At 42.8% G+C, this 26,903-nt stretch overlaps 1 protein-coding gene across 1 annotated transcript in view; it reads right to left on the minus strand.

Annotated features, from left to right (window-relative positions):
• Positions 1-26,903, minus strand: part of EPG5 (ectopic P-granules 5 autophagy tethering factor) — a 595,944-nt gene that overhangs the window by 478,191 nt on the left and 90,850 nt on the right. Inside the window, exons 3-6 of the mRNA XM_085629140.1 lie at positions 25,207-25,450; positions 13,622-13,758; positions 9,125-9,232; positions 8,743-8,816 (exon numbers count right to left, since the gene is read on the minus strand). Coding sequence (XP_085485266.1) covers positions 8,743-8,816; positions 9,125-9,232; positions 13,622-13,758; positions 25,207-25,450 — 563 coding nt within the window. The remainder of the gene's footprint in view (positions 1-8,742; positions 8,817-9,124; positions 9,233-13,621; positions 13,759-25,206; positions 25,451-26,903) is intronic.

Raw genomic sequence — 26,903 nt, forward strand, 5'->3', positions numbered from 1 at the left:
ATCTCTGCCTCAAGACAGTGCTGCTAGTGCTAGCCTCACTCTCAGAAGAGCTCTGCTGTTCTGCCATCGTATCCCAAAGACAAACCAGCTCCTTCTCCCAAGGGATCACAAGCAGAAATGAGGGGAATGGGTGTGGTGTAGGAGAGTTCTAGAACTGAAAGTAGTTTCAACCAATCAAAAGTTGTGTTTCAAGATCACATGACCTACCGTACGCTTACGGTACGCTTACGGTACGCTTACGGCAAAAAGTACGCGTGCGCGTAAAAAAGACACGCGCTTGCGCGCATGCGCATAACAGTCACTCCCCGGCACTTCCGCGTAACGTGCGCGTGTGGCGTAAGCGCGCACGCGTCCCACGCGCAGTACGCGCGGCTACGCAGAGTGCGTAACTATACGCAAGCAGCGTAGATAGATTACGGACGTTGCGTAAACCGTACGCTTACCGTGAGCTTACGGTACGCGTACTAAAAAAAAATAAAAAAAAAATAAAAGAACTGGAAATAAATTTTACATGTTTATTTTAAAAAATATATTAAAAAAAAATATTTAAGGATTTTAAAAATTAAAGCATAGTCTTTATAAAAGGTAAGAAAATTAAATTAAAAATATGTTTGAAAAAATTGAAGAATAAAAAAAAAATTAGCATTTAAAAAACCTTGCAAATTCACTGAAAAAACCATGGGTTTCACACACGTTATAGTTAGGAATTAGCATTTAAAAAACCTTTGAAATTCAGTGAAAAAACCATAGGTTTCACACACGTTATAGTTAGGAATTAGCATTTAAAAAACCTTAGAAATTCAGTGAAAAAACCATAGGTTTCACACATGTTATAGTTAGCTGGACATTTTACTCGTAAAAAACCAATGAAATTGCCCCGTTATAGTTAGTTCAGCTAACTATAACTCGCGCGCCCGCAATGCACTGCTGATGACGTCACATATTACATCACTCATGACATGGTCAGTGACATCACTCATTACATCACTGATGACATCTCAAATGACATCACTGATGACATCACTGATGACATCATCCTTGTGATAGAGTGGCAGACCTCCTCTTCCCCTAATATAACCTTTGACACACACATTCAAAAATAGAAACTACAATGTTCAAAACAATGGACATACCAATACCAGTTAAAACAACCTTTTCAGTAATTCTAAGATCCACATACACATCCACTCATTCACCAACAGTCCAATTCAGTCACTCATACATGTACTCACTCATCATATGTACTCATACACCTATACATCCTGTTACACAATGCCACTCATCCATAGAGTTACTCACACACATAGTCACTCATGCTAACAAAGAATCAAACATACATTTACTTGCATATACAGTTATACACACACCACCACACTTACTTCTACGGAAACTTACACATACTTAGTCTTTTAAACAATCACTTATAGAAACACATACTTATTCATACAAGAACTCTTTCAATCTCTCACTCTCACATATACTCACATATATACACCAATAGTCACATATACTAGTTTAAAACATATGTAGTTACTCATAAAGACACTATTGAGACAGTCATTCACTCACTAACACACCCATACACACACTCATCCACCCATACAGTCCTGCACACATACTGTGTTCAACACATACAAACAGTGAGTCACTCATTCATGCACCTATGCACTACGTAATACCCCCACCGAACCATGCAGACACTCAGACTGATACTCAAAAAACCAACTAATAACCTATATAGACACCCATGTAGCTACTCACCAACCCATGCAGCCACTTATACACAAAGTGAGAGACTGATACAGATATTTACATATTTAAACATTACTCACTAAGCCATGTATTCACTATGATACACTTAATCAGTCAGTTACACAATCAATTTTTCAAAAACAAATCATCCATTTAGACACTTATATACCCATTTATTCTTCCATCGACCTTGAGATATACATATATAAAACATATTTAATTTTCAGAAAAACCCACATTCACTGGATGATGTCATCAGTGATGTCATCAGTGATGTCATTTGAGATGTCATCAGTGATGTCATGAGTGATGTCACTGACCATGTCATGAGTGATGTAATATGTGACGTCATCAGCAGTGCATTGCGGGCGCGCGAGTTATAGTTAGCTGAACTAACTATAACGGGGCAATTTCATTGGTTTTTTACGAGTAAAATGTCCAGCTAACTATAACATGTGTGAAACCTATGGTTTTTTCACTGAATATATATATATATGCCATTCGAAAGTTCCCAAAATTGAAGGCACCACACAAATCATTTTATTTACAATGTGCCAATGTTCTGTTGGAATTAAAGGGCCCATAGATGAGCCCCCACAGGCGGACGCCCCCTCAATCCAAAGTTGATGCTCCACATAACGGAGGCGGCAAATGTCACCCCCTGCGGCCAACCAGTGTCCCGGAGTGGTGCATAACTCTCAATCAAAGGTACGGGAGTCGTTATGTGGAGCATCAACTTAGGATTGAGGGGGCGTCCGCCTGTGGGGGCTCATCTATGGGCCCTTTAATTCCAACAGAACATTAGCACATTGTAAATAAAATGATTTGGCACCGCAACTCCCATAATTCCTTGCGCATTTCATTCAGAACAACCCATTCGGGGGTGTGTCATTTTGGAGTAATTAAGAGAAGCTGTGGCCTCATCGTGCCCTTCACTTACCACAAGCCCATGAAGAAGATACAATTGGAAACGCGTCGCAGTGGAGTAGGAGCTGTGAAAGGACCAGCAGTCTGACGACTCCCGTACCTTTGATTGAGAGTTATGCTTGCAACTCTTAGTTGATGTTCGAGTGCTTCTCAATGCAGCGGAGCAAGTGTGAGCGGGATATATATATATATATATATATATATATATATATATATATATATATATATGCGTGCAAAAGTTCTGTGAAGAGCCGTTCACCCTCCTATCGACGCCGGTGCCAACAGCGGACACAGTTCCGCTAAATTTATTTTCCAAAAGAGTAGTAGTCCAAACTTGCGGAATAACTCTCAGCGGAACACCAAGGGACGAGTTCAATAAAGATTTATTGCCTCAAATACAAAACAGTGCGACGCGTTTCGGCGAAGCCTTTGTCAAGCAAATGACCTGTGCCCAATTCCCCATAGAAATAGGGGTTACGGTTTGCAGACAGAGAAGTAATACTGCCGGAGTGAAGGCACAAGTGGAAAGCAGACTGAAAACATTGCACATATTTTTCATAATTAAAGAAAAGCGATACATGAAAATTGCGCAATCTGGATTATATACCATATGACTGCGGTTAATGCGGTAATCGTATTTTATCAAAACAATGATTACACAACCTATAGCTCAAAATAGATAAAATCACAAATGCACAATTGCAGGAACAATCATTTCTATCACAGTCCATGTGGATAATCATGTCTATAAATTCAAAATAATTAAATCGATGACCGCAATAATGTCTAAATATACAGGGTAATGTACCCAATAAATCAATGTATCGTGAAAAATTATAAATTCATCGATGCAAAAAGTGTTTCCAATATATAGTGCCTATTAAAAATAGTAATAATCATCGATGGATGGTATGACAAAAACATTACAGTCCAATTCTAAATCAAAAAACGGACCTGTACCTCATGGATAATGTATCTCAATATTTCTATATATGCATAAGGATAATTCATCATAAACGAACAGATAATAATAGTTCAAAAGGTACATCCCGTTCATACCATCCATCGATGATTATTACTATTTTTAATAGGCACTATATATTGCTTTTTTGAAACCCCAAAAACATTTTTACCGTTTGTCGGTTTTTTTTTTTAGACTGATGAACAATAAAGTTTTGCAAAAACCATCACAAAACTAAACAAGAATTGCTAAAAGCTTCTTGAACGATAAAGTTTTGCAAAAACCATCACAAAACTAAACAAGAATGGCTAAAAGTCTGGTCGACCTATTGACATTGTCAATGCTTGTTAGGGACGAAGTTAAAACCTGGCCTTTCCCCATTAAACCTCAGTCGAGTTTCCAACCATCACATTTCGTCCGCTTTACAAAGTTTGACATGTTTACCATCGTTTCTCTCCGTTGCTTCGTGGGAATGTTTTCTGTGTTTAAAAGAAGATTTAGCAAGATAGTTTTTTTTCAGTTCTTTCTGCCATAAGTAAATGTTGTTCAGTTTTTTTCCTGTAAAACCTACCTTTAAAATTTCTAACATTTCGAAGTTCATTAAGTGCGCAGCTCATTTTTTTCCTTAAAAAAAAACTCCATCAAGTTACAGTGAAATGTTCCCTGATTAAGTAATTTAAGCAACAGACCGTACTGGTCAAATCCCAGCTCACCTCAAGACGCACAATATAGTACACAACCTGTAGTGGATCAAGTTTTACCACCCAACAGCACTCCTCACAGACATACCTCACCACACAGACCATCGGGAGAGGATGGCTGAACATACTACACCTGAACACAGCTCCACAGCTGGGCCACGAGCAGAAAGCGTCATCCAACAGGCCGTGCATACGGGTGGGACAACGGGCAGCATTTAACCCCATGGTACAAATCATACAAGTGCTAAGGCACACACACCCATGTACTCACTTCACCACAACTAATGCATCTTCAACAAACACAACTACACCGGGCCAACCAGACTCGTCAGTGAGAAGCCTCACCACTACTGCATGGACCAGGCCGACACTGTCCGAGAGTCTGAGGGCACGATCACACGGTAGAATGCTACAGAAGTGCTGATACCACTACACAGGCAAAGTACTCGAAACATTTATCACTTTAATATGAGATATTTGAAATAACTGGGTGGACGTGGGAAGTTAATGAACTGTTTGTGTTTCTGGGTACCGGTCCCAGAATGAGATTTGACTTCCCAAGGACCAATGGTTCTTCAGGACATCCCGGATGGACAGCATCTTCCTGCAGATGCTGAGTGCCTGGTGGATTCACTGTGGGATGCAGGAGTGCGCGCCTGGGTCCTCTGGTCCTCAGGGATTCCCCGGTAGAGAGGGCACTTCCTTGCCACGCAGTCTGACCCACAGGGTTCAGCAAGCTTCCCGGAAGCGCCTGATGCCCCAGCAAATGATGGAAGGGCTGCAGATAGCGTACAGGTTGGCGGTGCTACTCCTCCGCATGACCAACAGCAGGTAAGAGGCGATCTCCATAGCGTTGGTGCAGGAATGCAGGCTACAGCAGGCCACGAAGCAGACGGTCAGGGCGAGCACTTTCTTGGCCGCTTGCGCGCCGCCCACGCCCCGCTGAGCACCGCCCTGTCCATGGACATGGTTGCGGTGCCAGATGAAGGCTCGGATGATGCAAGCATTGGCAGCGACCAGGACTGCAACGGGCACAATGACACCCACAGATGGCCACTTACTGGTAAGCGAACTCAGCGGTGGTGGAAGGGGATGAACACAGGCACTGACCGCTGGTGGACACGTTCAAAGCTGGCCTGGTGTCAAAGAAGAGCAGGGGCAGCAGAAGCAAGCCCCACAGCACCCAGATGGTGATCATGGCTGCCAGGGCGACCCGGGCTGTCTCCAGGGGCAACTGCATGAAGAAGCCCACGGGGTAGACTTTGAGCCACCAGAAGACAGACAGCATGGACGTCACCCACACACTCACTACCGACGGCTGGATGTAGGCGAGCACAAGCAGCCTGCAGGGGGCGCTGCCCATCCAACAGGTTGGGAAAAACTCATTGATGACGGCAACCCCGTTGGAAAGGAAGAGGTTGGCCACAATGACTTCTCTGGCCGCCCACCTACTCCCAGAGAACTAGGCCATGATGGAGAAGGCGCCACTATTAGACAAGGCTCCAAGGACCAAGAACGTCCCATGGACACCAACCAGCAAGGCCGACCTGCCATGCAGAAGAGGGTCCGCCATGCCCTGCCCCGTGTCTCCTACGAGTCTGATGACCTTCGATGAGCCCCCGAGGTGCACCGGCGAGCGGTGTCTGTGGTCTGCCACCTTCCTGCATGAAGGGCACTGACCTATCCCAGGAATCCTTGAGCACCATGCCTACCGAGGGCAGTGATGCGTATTTAAGGGAGTGAAGCCAATTAAAACCCCCAGAATTACAGCGAAGCATGCTGAGAGGAGTGCAAGCTTCAACAAGCCTTCAACGCGTCTGCAAGCTAATGAGGTGATCGGAGTCCACACGTTCCAAGAGACAGGGAAACTATTATATGTAATTTAGGTTTTTAACAATTCGAAAGCACCTGCAGCACTAGCAGGAAACTCAGCGGTGTCAACGACTTCTAAGAAGATTCTGCAGAAATAAAAACCCACGTCACTCAAGGGATTCACCTATGAGATGTCATCAGTGATATCATCACTGATGTCACTGGCCTTGTCATGAGTAATGTAATATGTGGCGTCATAAGCAGTGCATTGCGGGGGCAACAGTTATAGTTAGCTCAACTAATTATAACGGGCATGGCCACATTGTTTCTTTTTTAAATAAAAATATAGGTAGGGGGTCCTGGGGGCCCCCCTACCCAGGCCATTTTCAGCCCTGGGGACCCCTTTCCCCGGGGCTTGTCCTTTATTATTATTATTTTTTTTTTTTGGAGAGGGCCACTCAGCCCCTGTCCTGAGGCCGATATTGCCACAGGGACCCCATTCCCCAGTGCATGGCCACAATGTTGGGGACTGAAGGTGAGCCCCACAGCCCCAGCGCTCCCTGCTGGCTCCAAGCCTCTTTCGGGAGGCGGCATTTTTTTGGGGCAAAGAGAGCTTGCCCAAAATAAATTCTGCTTCGCTTCTTGGAAGCAAGAGCACAGTTTGCTATGGCGTGAGTGGCATGGCAGGAGCACTGGTCCTGTCATGCCATATCAAACTGGAAGAGCATTTTCCATGCTCTCGCTTCCATGAAGCAAAGCACAGTTTGCTATGGCATGGCAGGAGCACTGCTCCCGCCATGCCATATCAAACTGCAATGTCCTGGGGGTAGGCTCCCCAGGACAGTGCTGGAGCCGGCCCTCGGGGTGGATGTTCCCAGAGTCATGAAAGGCACCTGGAGGGGGCCACGCTGCCTCCTCCCATCTTTTCTGTAGCCCTGCGGTGACGGTGGTCACTGGGGCCGGGGACCCCTGCCTTTTCTTGATTTGTGCCTCAAGGTGGTGTTCCACAGGGCAGTGGGGGGCGCGTGGCCCCCTGCATTTTATTGTCATGAGTGATATAATATGCGACATCACCAGCAGTGCATTGCGGGGGCGCGAGTTATAGTTAGCTCAACTTACTATAACAGTCGAATTTCTCTGGTTTTATATGAGTCAAATGTCCAACTAACTATAACGTCCCTAAAACCAATGGATTTTTTAGTGAATATATATATATATGTATATATATATATATGCTTAAAAAGTTACCCCTCAAGGTGGAGGCACACTCAGAATCGCTCAGGTCCCCACCTGACAGCCTCTACATTATCTGCTGCGACGCGTTTCAAGCACTTAGCTCTTCTTCTAAGGCAGCCATGATGAAAACAAATAGCGAACAGCCACCAGCATATCCCCTTATTTATGTTTATTACTCCTTGATTTTAATCACGATGAATTATGGGGCTGGTAGTCACCCAAAAAAATATATATATCCAGGTGGGGTGCTATAATAATTTTCAATAATACAAACAATCAAAGTCGAGGAAGCAAAGTCAAATGGGGAATACATAAATATCACCAGGCATCTCCCGTTCCGCGATGCCGCTCGGTGCTCCGGCGGCCGCGGACCCACAATCTTCCTGTGGTGGTGCCGTCCGTGACCAAGGGTTGGCCACTAATATGCTTAAAAAGTTACCCCTCAAGGTGGAGGCACACTCAGGATCGCTCAGGTCCCCACTGACAGCCTCTACATTATCTGCTGCGACGCGTTTCAAGCACTTAGCTCTTCTTCTAAGGCAGCCATGATGAAAACAAATAGCGAACAGCCACCAGCATATCCCCTTATTTATGTTTATTACTCCTTGATTTTAATCACAATGAATTATGGGGCTGGTAGTCACCCAAAAAAATATATATATCCAGGTGGGGTGCTATAATAATTTTCAATAATACAAACAATCAAAGTCGAGGAAGCAAAGTCAAATGGGGAATACATAAATATCACCAGGCATCTCCCGTTCCGAGATGCCGCTCGGTGCTCCGGCGGCCGAGGACCCACAATCTTCCTGTGGTGGTGCCGTCCGTGACCAAGGGTTGGCCACTAATATGCTTAAAAAGTTACCCCTCAAGGTGGAGGCACACTCAGGATCGCTCAGGTCCCCACCTGACAGCCTCTACATTATCTGCTGCGACGCGTTTCAAGCACTTACCTCTTCTTCTAAGGCAGCCATGATGGAAACAAATAGCGAACAGCCACCAGCATATCCCCTTATTTATGTTTATTACTCCTTGATTTTAATCACGATGAATTATGGGGCTGGTAGTCACCCAAAAAAAATATATATCCAGGTGGGGTGCTATAATAATTTTCAATAATACAAACAATCAAAGTCGAGGAAGCAAAGTCAAATGGGGAATACATAAATATCACCAGGCATCTCCCGTTCCGCGATGCCGCTCGGTGCTCCGGCGGCCGCGGACCCACAATCTTCCTGTGGTGGTGCCGTATATATATATATATATATATATATGGGGAGATTAAGATGACAAGAAAATATATCTTTTTTGGTACTAGTTATAAAAGTAGACATTTTGTAACAGGCAACTTACTTTACGGGAGACATAAGCAATGCCAGAGACTGCATAAAATGGAAGATCCCAGATGGGTTCGTAGATATCCTGATCTGAAATGAATGTGGGAAAACACTATAAATCAGATTATCAATAATTACAATAAACATTCAGCGAAGGATTAGGAATAAATAAATATCCTTCATCTACTTTAGTCTATTAGTTTCTGACTTTTTTTCTGTTTTTGCAGAGAGTAGATATACAGTGTTATAAAAGCTGTATATTAAATCATTGTGTACAGGAAAAAATAAACTTTCTCAAAATGCACAAATTGTTTAATGACAACAGAACTCTATTGTTGTGTTTAACTTCCAATTAATATACAGAACAAAATAATTTAGGCAGCAGCTGCTGAGCGTACCTGAACAAAGGGACTGGCCCATCCTCTGACACCTGCCGGACAACGTAGGATATGGTTCAACACAAACATATGGTCGCCAGGAGAGCCAACCTTATGCAAGACAGATACCTAAAACAAGGAAAATACACATCAAACCTCTATTTCCAATGCCCATCTGATATATTTAGCATTACCTCCATACTCCAAGAACCATGCTGAAGCCCACAATGGGTTGGATTAATGGGAAAACCAGATTTAAAAAAAGGAAGTCATTTTCAAAGCAATGTGTGTATTCATGGGAAGACAAGATAAAAAAATGGAAGCTTTTTTAGAGCAATGTTAACGTAACACTGGGTTACTGCTATTTTCCAATCAAAATGGTACCTGCAGGTGAGATAAAGGTCACAGGATGGCAGCCACTAATGTGTGGTCTATGGGACAGCACAGTGTGGCACTAATAAGCTTCTGTATTATCCTTTCGAATGACAATTTGTGCTTCTACTGCTCTAGTTACTTGATTCTTGCATTCCCAACAAGGCATAACCCTTTGCTCATTGAAAGTGCCGTTGGTATTGATATAGATGTTCCATTTGGATTTTTCTGCAAATGCAAATGTGATAAGTGCCTCAATGAAGATGAAGAATAACCTGTGCCAAGTTTAACACTGCTCACTGTGAACAAATGTCACACCGACTTAATGTTTGGTTTGTTTCATATTGGTATATTAAAGACCACTATGTCAAGGGTCGTTAAAGATTATAGTTTCCTCTTAGTAAAATAAACACACAAAAAACAGATGTTCAAAATCCAGGATTGATTAAAGAACACACGAAGGAAAACACCAGTGCTAAATTACAGTCCCAAAGATGTGAACTTTGAATGGAAAACCCATCCTAAAATACAAGTCATATTAGTATTGAGGATTTTTAAAAGGTAGATTTCAGGGGTGAACACAATATTTAGCCAAACTTTAGCAACAGCATCACATTTAAAAGGAAAATAAAACTAAATCTAGTGTTGCTTAATCTGAAGCATGTGGAATGTTGTTCAAAGGCTGAGTTCAAAAACTCAGCCTCAAATGCAATAAGCTTAAGTCCATAGGTGTGGATTGTGACTACATTTAGGTTCAGTCCAGTTTGATTTATTGCATCAGCATAAAAAGCCTTGCATGCAGTCCTTCATAACAGAACCTATATGAAAATGTTTACTATTTTGGCTCAGGAAGAGACATACATAAAAAACATCATATGACAGTGTGACTAAACTTAAACAACGGCATGCTACAATAAAATGCATGATAAAAGATATGCTTTGCTCACCATTAAAACAGGCAGAACATGATAATAACACAGATAATGTTAATATGAGATATAGGCCGTAATAAAGTGCTTAGCTTAGTAAACAAATTTATACTAGATACTGTCTGCAGCTCGTGCACCTAAAGCTATAAAGTGCTAGCAGTTATAAAGTGCCTAGTACAGTAAACCACAAACTGATATAGGGCAAAGTTTCTACTCGCCGAGGGATGGTGGCAGTTATACAAAAGTACACTCACAGATCAATTTATAATAAGGAAAATTTCGATGTTGATACTAAACCAATGTGAGCGAATCCATGCAGAGATACATGCATGTTTCGTAACTGGCTGCACTACATAAGGCTTCATTTCAAACTCTGAGCATTTACTGGTATGAAGGAATTGTTAAGTTCTTCCATCAATTGGTTAACGGCCGTCCACAAGATGTTTTTATACAAAAAGCCTTATTCGGACAGACTAATCTGTCAAAATGTGGTGGATATACCTTTCACTTTATTACAAGTGCCATATTCTTTAAGGCACTTGTAATTTGGCATATGGGCTATCCACCATATTTGTACCTTGAAATTTCCAGCTAGCAAACTGTTTACCTATTACATATTTCCAGACCTCACAAAGTCTATAATATTGGTTTTAACATACAGTGTCTATGACAAAAACATAAGACACTAATTCTAATGTATGAACATTCATTCATAAAGTGGTTGGGAGTGCAATTTGTTTGGCGAATGATCTACAATTATAACATGTATTTCTTTTAAAATTTAAGAATACAAATAGCACTTAAATTTGGGGCATCCCCACTTTCCATGTAGGTCTCCCACTAGCTCTAAACAATTTTCACTGTATATTAACCCTGGGCGTAGTACTACGCTACGCTCACGGAGCATGCGAAGTTTGTGCTACTACGCACTACCCAAAATGCACGTAGCACAGTGAAATAACTGTGCTAAAGCAGCAAAATCACCAACACCCACAAATGCTTTGATTATCCAATTTTACATGCTAAAAAGCATATAACCAATTCACAAAAGTAAACTTTGAGAATGAAACTATTAGTCAATGAGAGAGGTGATGATTTTGGGGTCCCCCCTAACCTAGGGGGAGGACCAAGCAGATGCCTTGAACAGAAAGAGCATATCATGCTGGTGAACGAATCAATGGTGGTCCCTTCCTCCTAGGACCACCCCAAGCACAGTTAAGGGCAAAAATACAATCCTAACCAAAGGCCCTGCAAAGCATTATGGGACGAGATTAGCAGTGGGCAGTGAATATTATAGTGTTCAATATCAAAATAATTCTACAAAGAGCTGCAGTTCAACTAGTCGTTACTAGATGTCCCTCACGAGTCAAATGCAAAAAGCATTGAAATTATTATTACATCAAGCTGCAGTTCCACTAGTCGTTACTAGATGTCCCTCACGAGTCAAATGCAAAAGCATTGGAACCCTTTCATGAAGCTTTTACATTTGACTCGTGAGGGACATCTGGTAAGACTAGTGGAACTGCAGCTTGATGTAATAATAATTTCAATGCTTTTGCATTTGACTTGTGAGGGACATAACGCTAGTTGAACTGCAGCTCTTTGTAGAATTATTTTGATATTGGATACTATAATATTCACTGTCCACTACTAATCTCGTCCCATAATGCTTTGCAGGGCCTTTGGTTGGGATTGTATTTTTGCCAATAACTGTGCTTGGGGTGGTCCTAAGAGGATGGGACCACCACCGAATCATTCAAGAAGATGTGCTTTTTGTTTTCAAGGCATCTGCTTGGTTCTCTCCCTAGGTTAGGGAGGATCCCAAAATCATCACCTCTCTCACTGCTTGCTAATTTATCATTTTCACTTTTGTGAAAGGACTATATGCATTGTAGCATATAAAGACAGAGATATTTATTTTATCATTATTTGCACTGTACAAGATGCTGTTTGCAATTATGGCCCAGAGCAGACAAGCACACAGTGCAAACAGCTACGCACTATGTAGCTGAGCGTAGTAGCTCAAAGTGTACTTCGCGTAGCTACGCATAGTGCTACTACGCAAACTACGCCCAGGGTTACTGCTTATTTGTTGATTAACTCTTCGCACACACTGGTGATGTTGCTGTGAATGGCTTGAGGTCCCAGGCTCTTCTCACACATATATGACCGGATATTGCCGCAGCTTCGGGTGGAGGAGGCCTGGCAGGCGGTCAATAATAACCAGATAACCCTAAGGACTGGTCAAAGATTCAAGCCCGGGTTTGAAAGGTATCTATTTGTACCAGATTCAAGCAAACTCAATACAATATAGTACATATGGTATTTCCACGCTCCATCCACCCGGATAGAGGGCATTGTTGTCCCTGGTGCGCTACCATGGCAGCAGATATTTTCCACATTATATGGCATTGAACAGCTCTTACACCCTTTTGGACAGAAGTTTTGTCCTGCATTAATATGTTACTGGCTGGGACATCCCCAGATGGATTCTTAGTTGCCTGCTAGGGTGCCTCCCATATAAACCTATAAAAAACACTAATTAGGAGGTATGCACAGCTGGGGCTCATTGTGGCAAATCAGAGAATAGCCATCCAATTAGCCCCCAGGCCTCCAAAGTACAGGCCTGGAAAACTGACCTTATTGAATGGGCAGAGGCACATATGAAAACAAAACACAAGGACAAGAGGGCTGCTGAAGCCTAGTTGGCCTGGGGAGCTATCACAAGAATACTGCTAGAACCCCCAGATGAGTCTGACACGCTAGTGATTATTGGGACGGGGGACGGATGAGGGATGTGCCTAATCCAGGACTCTCTTCCTTGACTACCCACGTTTAATTACAATTGTTTGACTTTGTGGTACAGCCCGTTGTCCTTTACTGAGAGCTTATCCCAATGCGCCATTTCTGTATATGATTGGAAGCGGGGGGGCTCGGGGTGCAAATGAGGGAGGTATGTTATAATGAGAGTTATTTGGTTCAACGTGTGCATGGGGGGCCTGCTTTTAGCGGCAATAATGACATTCAAACACAGGGCAAGGTACCACAATATCAGTAGTGCCTACTTCTTTGTCACTTTATCGTACTTAGCTATCCTTTCTTAATGCAGTGCTTTTATTGACTGATGTATTGTATATCACCCTGTCATTGAAAATCTGAAAATAAACATATTAGAAAATCCTGTCAACTCTATTATTCTGGGTATATGAATAAATACCAGTTTCTGGAGCCACAGAAGAATGTCATTCTGTAATTGAACGTCGTCGATGAATCTCCTTGTGAAACTGAAGAGCACACTGATGCATTCTTTCAGGTGGCCAAGATCTGAACCAATACTGCTCTGTCTTTGTGGACCTGCAAAGAACAGAACAGAGATTTACAGCCTAGGTACTGTTGACTCTCGTAGTAATTGTCATATTAAAAAAGGTGGTAAGAGGGTATAGTATACAGATCGCCATGCAACTTACCTTTAAGAGAGGACAAAAAGGTTACTTTACCATTCTGTAAAATACAGTATTGTAATAACCAGGAAATACTGTAATAAAATACTGGTAGAAAAATACTTAGCTCTACAAGAAACATAATGAAGCAGAGGCAAAAAGATCAGATCACCTTTTTATGACAGGTGAAAACTGCTCTCATCCCATAAGTTTAAATTTTGACTATATCTTTTCAATGTATATTACTTTGCAAAGCAATTTTGATTACAACCTTTGCATTCTTAATATATATGAAATTGAACATTTGAAACATTAGATACATTGGAATGAAAGCAAAATGAAAACTTTACTACATTGGATTAAATCTAATGACTCTGAAAATAAACACCCACAAATGCATTTTTCCTTTTCACTCATTTATAAATGATTTTGCACAGCTTTTCAGAGAAGAATGATGTAGTATGGATACTGGACAAATTCCTGGGTCACCTTATCTTAAATTAGGGAGTTCAATACGTCAAACATGGAGAAGTGTAGACAGATGTAATAGAAATGACTAATGTCAATTATGCTTCACACTCTAATTCAATAGTCAATTTATCACGAATATGACATACAGAAAAGCACTGTGAGTGTGAAACCAAAGTGTGGGCAGACAATTCTGTGGATCCCAAGGAAACTTTGACTTGAATTGTTTCTAAACATGGAACAAAGGTCATCAATATTAAACGTCCATCAAACACTAAACATTTAAAGCTAAGCTCTAGAGGGACTTATGAGGATCACCAGTATACCCGGTACCAGCTTTCTCGGCCTGGGGAACACAAAATGGATGCTGCAAGCCACAGACACGAGTCTGCCCTCCTGCTGCTGAGCCAAGCTCAAGCAGAGGAAGGCCTGACAATAGGTTTCCTGTCACAGGGAGGTGTGACCTCCTCCCAGACAGGCTTTAGTGTATTGGGGCTGGGTGGGTGCACTCTGAGACTGCCAGAATGTCTGCACTGGGGGCACATTTGGTGTCCCCATGCATAGTCCAGCTCAAACCAGTCTCAGGAGCCATTTGCTCCTGCTCTGGCACGAAACTGGACAAAGGACATGGGTGTAGCCACCCCTCTGTCCTGCCCCTCCCCTAGGAGGGTCCCCAGAGTCAGTACAACCCCGTCCTTGGGTATAAAGTGGGAAACCTGATTACAGGACTTTGGATTTTACCTGGACTAAACTCTGTAACAAGAAACCAAGTATCCACCAAGATCGTATGCTTGAGAAGACTTTCCCTATGAATGAGTTCCAACTCACTCAAGCTAAACAGCGAGAAGACTGAGGTCACGGTCTTAGGGGAAAATCCCCATCTATCGGGCCCTCAGCATTGGCCGGAGGACTTGGGCAAGCTGCCAGATTTGTCATTCAAAGTAAAGAATGTTTCAGCTGGATGCGAGACTTACTATGAAGATTCAGGTGGACAAAATGGTGGCCAATACCTTACCTACCTGCACGGCCTCTCCGGTCATCCAACAAGTGTCTCTGCGGGGTGCCCAGAATTCATGTAGCATTAATAGGGGCAAGTCTTTCTCTTATCTTGGGCCAAAGCTATTGAATAACCTGTCTGAAACACTACGAAACTGCTCTTCCCTTACAGAGTTTTGCAGGAGATTGAAGACATGGCTGTTTTAGCACGGGCTGCTTTTTGATGGCATTTTACCTGGATCTAGTACCGGGAAACCCTTTGGGGTAGCTATGCACTTTATAAGACACAATAATAATAAAGTGTACACCTATCCATAATCTAGGGTAGCTATAACCCCTCTTACCGGGCAATGAGAGACTAGTAGCTGGCAGCAGCTGATCCCAGTACAGGTCCTAGTTACCTCTGCTTTGGTGGAAGATCTATCTGAACATCTCCAGAACATATGGCAAATGCCATTTAGTAGATGGCAGTACTTGAGTTTCCATTCCACCTTTGTAGAGGAGGTATTTATTCCCTATAGATGAGGCTAGCCTTGCTTGGTGAACCTGATCCAATTGTGCTAATGCAAATAACTTTAATATTTAGCACCTGTGCTTTGCTTGCCAAGCAATAAAGCAGATGACTAATTATAGGTCAAGGGGGGTCCATAACTAGTTAAACAAGCATTTTCAATGAAATAGGTCTCACATAAGTAAAGCTTGAGCTGTTGGCATTGCTAATAATAATGCAACACCAATAGCAGCTCAAAGATTCAGTAATATGAGACCTATTGCATTGCAATTGTTTTTTTGTTTTTTTAATATAGCACGAACTTGAGTGAAAGGTGTGTATTTATGTTGCATCGAGTACAGTGTAATTATGTGTTGTGTTATTATGTGACACAGAGTGGTATTGTGTGGAGTGTATTTATCTTGCATTAAGTAGAAAGTAATTATGTAGTACTGAGTGGTATGTGGAGTGTATTTATGTTGTATTGAATACAGTGTAATTATGTGATGTGTAATCACACAACCACATCCAACCACACACACACACAACCACACCCACAAACACACACACACAACCACACACACACACAACCACAACCACACACACACAACCACACACACACAACCACAACCACACAACCACACACACACACACAACCACACACACAACACACAGACTCAGCCACCATCGTGGCCATGCCCCTAGCGATGTTTTCTATTGATTATAGATGATTAGGAGCCACTTAAAACTTCTTAGTTCTAGCTTCAGTGAGGTCCTTTTGATTTTACAAAAAATATATGTATGATAATAATGTATTTACTTATATGGGATTGCAGCCTTCCCTGTACATCCATTATTCAGTAATGGTGATATTCACATTTTTGTCCTGACCACCACAGCTCACAGTATGAGGCAATAAGTCAGCCCACATCAGCAATTGGCTAAAATCACTGAGTGACTGCATTCTGCCCTTTCATAATGCGCACATGCACGCACAAGGTGATTTCATTCAGTGGCAGGGTCTAATATAATAACGTGTTCTTTTTGAGTCAATATTTACTTTCCCTAAAATGAAGAGGGCCCAGCAGCTTCCTTCAAAAGAAAGTTTTGCAAAAACCAACACAGAACAAAACAAACATTCATAAAGACAACAGGGTGTCAAGACCAGAGAAATTGGCTTTGTGGTGAATGATTGTTTTTCCAATATATTTTGCCTTAAACCTGAAAAGGTTGTAGTTGTCCACCTACCTAAGTTACTGGTAATGTTCAAATCCAAAAGCATTGGATATGCGGTGGTGCCATTTACATCTAGGTGCATTACCAAGGCCCGGAATCATTCTGCACTTGAATGCTTTTAGTAGATGTGCAGAAGATGGCTTTCTCAGGGGAGTAGCAAGGAAATACACTGCAAATAGGGTGATTGCTCAAATAGTACTAATTTGATGAGTATCCCTTCAAGTTTTCAATGTAGTCCCCACATTTTACAATCTAAGGTGTGAGTGGTGTGGAAAGTGTGGAAGAATGTATCGGTATTAGAATTGTCACTAGGTACATGTGAGATGAAAAAACCTTTCAAGAGGAAAGAAAATCCTGTTTTACAATTTTCCTGCCCATGTTCATTCACAGACCACTCAATAATTAGATGACACAAGCCGCATAGGTTACACGTACATGGTGTAGCAAAAAAAAGTGTTAATCGGTAATGGTATTGAACAAGGCACCATTTCTGCATAGGACCCATGACACTTAGAATTTGCACATTTGCACATAGCTGGCAAAAGCACAACCAGCAAATATAAAAACTGAGAAATTCGTGGCACCGATCATACCATGTGTATTTTTTTTTATATTTCCTGCATGCGTTGAGTTTGACCAAAGCACCCTTTCAAAGAGAAGTCAGGCGTGACTTTTTATGGTTTACAGGTGAGACTTTGTTACTGGACTGACAGCAGATCAAGCATAAAAGAACATGCCATGGCAATACTTTATTTGCAAGCATGCATACACGCCCGCATAACTTAAGTTTCCCAGACACTTTTCCCTATAAGGCACCTAGTTAAATGCGTACAGGAGCCACCACAAAAAAGCAAGGTATTGGTGTTTAGCCTCCGATCACCTCACTAGTAAAGTGTGGGCACCTCTATATGTGCGATCTGAGTTGGCTGGAGGGACATGGCCTGTCTTGTTTGAAGACTCGAAGCTTGTGGCAGAGAATCCATACTTGTCTGTTATTACTTACCGCCTCTTCCACAGTTGGAAGTCAGTCTGGGAGACGGCCTCCGATTTTGGGTTTCTGTAGTTGGGTTTCTGGCTAAACAGAGATGTGCCTCAGGGTTTCTGGCACGCAAGCATATGGTCGATAGAGGAATCTTGTTTAGACTCCGGGGATCAGCCCTTCATAAGCTGCTTAAGGAGTGGGCCTAGCACCCCCACCTCGCCATTCTTATCCCTGCCGTAACTCCTCGAAGCACCCCGCTACTGTTCGACTCGTGTAAGGTGCCGTTAACCCAGCTGGCTGGGGGGGAGTGGGGGTGTCCGCGACTTCTTTCGCCTCATCCTGTAGGCTGTTTATGACATAGGGGCACTCCCATGAATCAGGAAGTGTATCCTTGGTGGGATGCACAAGTTACCGGTGGCATTTACATATCTATCCTGCTTAGCACTTGTTTACGAGCCATGGGTTGCTGTGTTTTTGTTTCGGAATGAGCGGGATTGGAAGAGGGCGTCTAAAACTGAAGGAACGGTATTAAGGTCCATAGGCCTCCGGTGGCATTTACCTGCTACCACCTCTAGGGCTTGGGAGGAGGGGTCGAGGGGGAATAATTACGGAGACTGGTGAGGGGCTGGATTAGGCTGGATATAAAATGGGACCTCCTACGTGGGACTGGGGAGCTGTATGGGCCCTTACCTGCCGCCTCCTCTCTGGGCCCCTCTCGCCGCTCTGAACCACGACGGCCTGTACTGCTTTTAATACCCGTCGGAACGAACCATCAGAGCAGGGGCAGCGTGGCCCTTAGTGAGAGCTGTGGCTCCTACCTCAGTGCCCGTAGTCTGCACCGGAGAGGCCGTGCACAGGGCCAAAGCTTTCTCCCAGAAGCCCTCCGATTCAGCCCAGGAGTGGCGAACGTCGCCCGCAGCCCCCGCAGCTAATGGATGGTTTGACCGGAGACTGGAGCTACCAAGGGATGTCCAGGGGCTTTGGGACTATCAGGGAAGGGGTGCCTCGACACGTAATCCTCTGCAGCCCGTCTCCAGCAACCGGGGGTGATCTCGACCCAGTTCCTCCAAGCGCACCACCAGCTCTCTCGGAATTAACAGAGCTCTGAGCCCACCTCCCCCGCTGGGCAGGATGGAATCGACACGCAATAGGGCCGCCGGGATGTGTAGTTCGCGGATGAGCTGTAAAACCGCACCTGCTGAGGGAGGGGCTGCAACCCAGGTTGGGGACCAATAAGCCAGTATGGTTACCAAGACAATTTCCAACAAGACGCGCGTTCCACTACTACACTGGAGCGCGGAAAGAGCACCTGTTGCAAGGGTCCAGTCGCGAGCTCGGCTGGTGCCTGCAAAATGCACTTCTCCTTCCCTTTTACGTTCGCCCTTGCGTGCGAAAACAGATAAAACGTGGCAGTCGCCGGAGCCTCTTCAATGCCCACAAAATAAAGAAGAAGCCCGCGAGTGGTGCGCGCGCGCGCCACTGCGAGCCATAGCCTATTGATGTATATTACGCGCACCAAGCACGTAATAGACACCAATAGGCCGTGGGCGGAGCAATGCGCCCGCCATTGGCCAATTGCGTGCAGTCTTTTATAAAAAGACGCACGCAAAGGCCAATCGCGTAGCACAAAAGGAATCGCACACGCACAAGCGTGTGCGATTCCAGGGTCCATTTCTGAACCCTGGGCAAAAGGACTCTCGCCTGCACGAGCACTGCTTCACAGTGCAACGCAGGTCGCGAGACCTAAAAAGGGCTCTGTGTACCGTTCCACAAAAACATTTGCAAGGAAAAGACTGCATGGCGCCATTCCCCATCACAGTCGGGATCAGACCTAAGACTTAGAAATACAGCTGCTGCTACCTACCGTAAAAGTAGAGAAAGCTGTACTGCCGGATGTGAAGAGGAGCAGGTCATTGATCAGGAGGACAGTAAGGCACAGAATAACTCCTTATCATGTAAGAGAGCCAGGAACCCAGAGAAGCTTGCAGCCACTTTCTCAGATCTAAATTAAGACATCAACATTAACAGGAGGATAGGGGAGCTTTAGACAACATATCAGGATTGGGAGCAGTCATTCCCCAACAGACCCATCCTTTCTCTGGTTTTGTGGGATCCCATTTTTTTTCCCTTGATTCTGGAACAATGTGAACCAACTCTTTACTCTTATGGTTTCAGAGGTATCTGGCCCTAAACCTAAATCCCAGTCAAAACTGATGCAGTTGGCAACCAGTAATCCTGACCACAATTGGCCATCTTTGAGATATAGACCAGTTAAGTAAACCTTGCAGGAAAACCAGTAGGATCTACTTTAAATACCAATGCATCAGTAGTAACAGTTGTTTCCCTGCGCTAAATCAGACTGGGCAACCAACTGAGACACTAATAGCCTTATTTACATTTGAGAGGATGTGGGGCATCTGCCAAAACGGGATGGATGTCCTGTCTGCAGTGTTAAATAATTGGCCTTCTAAATACAGCAAACAAAACATCTGCCACTTTTTGGTGAATGTCACATTCATCAAATTGTGAATGAAGCCCATATTAGTTTCTCTTTTAAATGTATCTAGTGCCCAGACACTGAAAATTAGATCTAATCCAAGCTTTCAGCGCAGCATAGCATTCGCTCACAAACTAAGGAAATAAAAAAACAGGGGGATTTATACCAGTCAAAACATGTTAACCAATCAAATTAGAGATTAATTTCCAGTATTGGTAAAATCTGTCCCAGGGTAAGGGCACTTATTGAGATTTTTATACAACTGAAAGGATTTGAGGAGGGATGAATGGATGCCTTAGCCTTTTTCACAGTAGAACTTGAAGTTTCTCAGGCAGCTCTAAACAGCAGGAGAAGATGAGTCTACCAGTGCTATATCCTCAATTGTGTTTGGTTGGTAGAAGATGTGAAAGTATCATGTTTGTAATCATCTCAACGTGGCACTGGATCGAGGAGTCATTATAAAATCACTGAATTTGAATGCAAGGGCATCATTGTACAACACCATCCAACATCAGTGTATTTGCTGTATCATGTATGGGGAGAGGAGTTGGCCTAACGGCTAGGGCGGTCGACCTTGAATCTGGGGAACTCAGTTCGAGTATCGGCAATGACGCTGAACATCATGTGATTCTGGGCAAATCACTTAATCTCCCCGTGCCAAACCAAAATGAATGTGTATCCTCATGTAACGTAACTGGTGCTATGTAAAGCGCTCTGATACCCGATTCGGGTCAAGTTCGCGCTATATAAAACTCTGCAAAAATAAGAAAATTGTGAAAAATTGTGTATCCCAATGGTAGGGTTATAGCATGGAGGATGAGGAGACCAAGGTTTCTGTGAGGAAGTAGCATCCAGGTCAGTCTTGGTTGTGGGCTGATATGTAAATTCCATTACTGACCATAGACTTATGGTTCAAGAGGGCAATACTGATATGACCTTTAGAAGATGGGACAATGCCTTGAAAAGATGTACTTCTGTGGTTGCTTGGAAGTATTGCTCTTTAATTCAGTTTAGGACATATGACTGGAGAGTGTTGCAACATATTTTGAAGGATGGGTGTTTACACAGTATTCAGATGTGGGAGGTAATGTCCGAGCAGAAATGCTCTGAAGCTTCATGTTTAGTGTGCGTGATGAACTCTTCGGGGGAAGGTGCATTGAGTGATGTGTAACGGAGTGGGGAGCGGACTGCTGAGAGGTAGAGAAATGGAGAGTGTAGTTTGCAAACTTTGTATCATCCCATGCAGCTTGTGCAAACCTGATTAATTAGTTAGGAAGGATGTGGGTCTTTCTCAAGTAATAAGTCTTCATCCTACCATCTACTGGAAACCAAGTAAGCTGTTGCAGCACTTTACTATAACAGGGTAACTAGACATCGCAGTCAAAGACTTAGCCCAGGAGAGGTGATGTGGGCTAGTACCAAAGTCTGCAGGTACACAACAAATAACAATAAATCATTGTCCATTCAGGACTTTCCCTTAGGAAAAGGAAAATTACTTTATTTAGGCACACACTACTCTATACTACACATTAATTTTAAAATATATACACGTTTGTAGTTGGAAATATAGGGTAACACCCTTTTAATGGTTCACACCCCTAGCAAGCTCTGAACTATAAAACCACAATACCCCCATATATACTAGACACAAAATAATGGGAAGTAGCTATCAAACGCCAGGTGTACTGGCTTTGTTAGGATGCCATCCCAGTACTAATAGCAGAAATGTATCATGATAAACCAATGCAACACCATTAAATGATTCACTGTTAACTTTGTCACCATCAATAGAGTATTTCAATAGTCATTATACAATCTGCATGAGCCTTATTTCTATTTTTACTCATGCTACAAAGCCGCCTTAGGCTCAGACAACAAAGGTGCCTACACCCGTGAGGCCAAAAGCCTCAACTGTAGCAGCGAAACCAGCTCCCCACCAATTACACACTGAAAGTGCCTTTGACTCTGTAAAACTCAATCTGCTCAACAAGATTCATGCTATAAAAATACCACATGCACACATACATTGAATTATACACAAACACACACACCTAGAGGTGCACAGAGTTGATTGGGGAGAGTAAACATAGAGAGGGGAAAGACATTGTTTTGTGGGGCATAAGGGCAATGTAACTGGAGTCCACATTGCTCATTTGTAATGCAAGAACAAGGATTGCCTCCATACCACACAAATAAATGTAGAAAAATAACAAATAAAGTGCTTCACGCTGGTGTTTCACTAGTATGTTAGTATATTGTTTATATGTTTGTGTAATTGGTATAGACAAGCATGCTGATGACCCTGCTGTAGGTGTATGTGTGTGTGCAATCTGCAAAACACAGATTTGAATCGTGGCAGATGCACTCAGCTGTTTCTTCCAGAAAAGTCAATACAATTCCTAATCAGGAGATCCCACACAGTTTGTCTAAGCACTGCCCAGAGAATGGATTTCACATCTCCTCAATTGATATGCAAATTACATGATTTGAATAGTTTTGCAAGCTCACCCTTGTTTTACAGAGCTTGTTTGCTCCCAAACTTGGATCAAGCTATATGAATACCAACACATACACACACATAAAAAAAACATATTTTCTGTTAACACAAATTATTCCTCCAGGTTGCATAAATTTAGGACCAAGAATCTTGACATTTCTGTAGATATCGACTAGGCTTTGGTACATGGTGTAAGTAAATATTGGATTAAAACTCTGCCTAAATTCTCTGTTACTTTACCAGAGTTGAGAGATCCATCTGTGATTAAAAATTAAGGCCCAAATTGAATGAACAACTGCAATGGCAGGAATGCTATTCTCACCCTCTTGCTAGAAAGAAAACCTGCGTGTTAATTTTCAGACCCGACATAATAAGGCTGAGAATGTGATGACAGCCAATGCGATGAGGATCCATTGAAGAAGCACGTGAACACAGACTTTCTCAAGACTCAGTAAAAGGCTGAGGGCACGCTATGGGCATGAGGGCGCACAGAGAAAGTGAAGGCACACCGAGGAACTGAGAAAACAACAAGGGTGGTGCACACCAAGAAGATAGTGATACACTAAGGACGGTGAATGCACTAAGAAAGAAAATGCATATTGAGGAAGTGTACACTCAAAAGGTGAAGGGACAATGAGAGGATAAAGGTACAAGGATAAGGACAACTGAGAGACTGCACTAAGGCAGCATGAGTGGACCAAGGGGTGAGAGATCATTGAAATGATGGAGGAGCACAGAGTTTCAAGTTGCACCAAGGGAGCAAGGGCACATGGAGGTGCCGAGATTGCATCCAAGTCTGACAACACACCAAGAAGATGATGGCACACTCTGAGAGTTAAGCCACACTGATGGCACACGGATGGCAGAGATCACATTAAGGAAGAAAAATCACACTGAATTGGTAATGGCCACTAATTAGTGCGTGAAGGCAGATTCAGAAGTGAAGAAAAAGCGAGGTGTGAAAGCACACTTAACTACATTGAGGGTTTGAGCACACAATGGAGACTGAGAATGCAGACCGAGGGTGAGGGCCCACTGAATGCTTGAACAAACTTAGTATGTAAGGGTATTCTGAGAGATGAGTTTACCCTGAGGTGAAAAAGGGATAATGCCAAACCAAGGACATGAGAGCATACTTTAAGGATAGGCTGGAGACACGCAAAGAGGACACACTGACAGTATTAAAGCTCATTGAAGGGTGTGGGCACGTGAGGTTGCAAGCACTCACAGAGAGGGCTAAGGCTCCCCAAGAGACGAAAAGACACATGAAAAAATGTGACCCTAGTGAGGGCTGGGGTGCATTATAAAGGCAAGGACTCACAGGGCAATGGAATCCACTAAGAGACAATGAATGGGCATGCACACAGAGAGGTAGCAGGTGCACAATAAGTAGTGAGGAAAAACTGAGGGATGAATGCTCATTGTACAACACAGACAGCAATTAATGAAAACAATCAGTGAAATAAAAGGGATGGGGAATAGTTGAGCAGAAGCCGGGACTGCTATGAGGCACAATTACAAACATGGTGGTATAGAGAAGGAGTTAGGATCTCATGGAGTGGGCGGACAGGTATTTTGAGATTTAGACTATGCTGGTGTGTAAACTAAAGAAAGCTATCTTTAGGTAAGACTCTTATTTAAATCTCCAAAAAGCTTAACATTTTTTTTTTTAATTGCTTTCAGTATTCAATAGATTACAAAAAAAGTTAATGAATGAGAATATTTTTCAGATGTAAAATAGTTGCCTGTGTATTATTATAGTATTCTAAAAAGAAGGGCGATGAGTGAGAACTTCTGCTCTGGGTGACTAAAAACCAGTGGATGAAGAGGGATCACACAAAGAGCTAGTAATTTGAAAGAAAGGACCCAAATTCAGCACTATATTTTAAAAAACAACAGGTCCACACAGCCAACTGCTATGTCAAGCCAGACCTAAAAAGAAAGGGACACAGCAGAAACAAATCAAAAGACAAGCATTGTTTCCTGGAATCTAAACACCAAGTATTGTTTTCCAAATCACACTCAATTTACTTTAAGTAGCAAATAAATGTATTTTATTTAAAATAGCCCTAATTTATTTCCATATGTACACGGTACACATTCTAAAAACAGTTTTACTGTATATTCTTATAATTAGTGAAGTTCAGCATAAGCTTTTTGCGTATGTCAAAATCTCACACGTGAAAACCTCATTACCTCGTTTCTGCGGTTGAATTGCAACAGATCTTAGTAACGGAGAGCTGCTCAGCATAACGTAAATGTAGGATTCCACCTGCAAGCGGGACAATACTGAGGTATAGGCATGTAGGACCAATATCTGATGCAAATGTTCCGATTTCAGCTCCATCAACCTCCTGAGGTCCTCCAGCACTGACTCATTCATCTCAACCTTCTTGTAATGGTGATACCCTGTTACTTTTGATTGGTCTGAACAAATACCCTGGAAGAAATAAAAGAAAATCGTTTAAACATTTACAATCAGATTAAATAACAATATAAAACAGAATTGTTTAGGGTTTGATGCAGGTGAACACCAGTACAGCAAAATAAATTGCACTGGAAATGAGGAAGGCATGCCATGCAGCCAAAGTACCAAATTCGGACTACCTAAAGAGAAGATCTGTACTCCTGTCTACCTTCCTCTATCTTTACCTCACCTCTTTTCCATATGCCATCTCTCTTTCATTTTTCAGCTCTACCTACTTTGCTTTACATCACAACAATTTACCTCAAACCACTCTCTATCCCGCTCTACTTCTTTATAACTCATTCCCTGCTCCCCTAGTTCACTTCCCATCCTCTCTCCTTCCCTGTTGTGCTAAGTGTATTTGTAAAGTACACATCTCACCAGGGAGGGTATCCTGACGTTAATGGTGGTGACTGTTGCCCTGACACCCAGGTGACCAGCCAAGTTTTCAGTTATTTCCTGAATTATAGTGTTGAGCTGGCAACTCTAATGTGTGTGTGTGGGGGGGGGGGCTGAACATTACAGACTTTGGGAACCAGGTATAAGAAGGCCCTATCTATCTCAACTCATTCTATCTATCTTTTTGCAGGGATTCTGCACATACACTGAACTATGCGCAGGATTATGAGACCTCGGTGTATAGGGACTGTGCCTTTCTACCACTTAGTACCCATGAGCCAAGGACCTACTAGCTATAGTGTCTCACTAGCTCTCCTACACACTCACAGAGAAGCAAATGATTAAACACCCCAGAACACAACACTCCAGGATCTCTCAGGAATTGCAGTAACAAGACACACCTTTTCGCTCACACTCTCTTACCTGTCCACAATAAGATCTGACTGAGACACGAAAATAGTAAAAAATGTTTATTTTAACTATCGTGCTCTAACATGAAGTATACGTGCCACAACAAGCAGAAAAATGCATAACACAAATATAGTTAGCATTGCAGGTAGGCCATACATCATCAAGGGAGATGTCATCATACAAAGACAATAGATAAAGGACTATAGTGCTTAACCTCCCGCACCTTGGTAACAATGAGTATTATTATATAATAGAAGGTCTCTGGGTTTTGTCAGCAGACCTCATACCTTATACCATATATCATATTTTTACATCGTAGGTGCGTGTTGCTCTTCTCCCTGGAAAGGTCCCTCTCCAATTGTGTGTCACCTAAACATGTGTCCCAGTAATAATAAAGTATAAGCTTCCAGCAGCAGCTGCGTTAAGTGTGTTTTGTCTAGGTGCTAGGTCCTGACCAGAACAGAATAATAAGGGTTATTGTTTATCGGCCTTGCTCACAATGCTCAGACTAAACTTCAGGAACAGGCAGAGAACAAACACAGCAAACATTTCACATGTGAAAGGCATAAACAGAGTCTTGCAAAATAAAGCTTTGTAGTAACGTGTGTAAAAGCTG

The sequence above is a fragment of the Triturus cristatus genome, chromosome 2_1 (genome assembly GCF_964204655.1).
Source record: "Triturus cristatus chromosome 2_1, aTriCri1.1, whole genome shotgun sequence".
Lineage (NCBI taxonomy): Eukaryota > Metazoa > Chordata > Amphibia > Caudata > Salamandridae > Triturus > Triturus cristatus.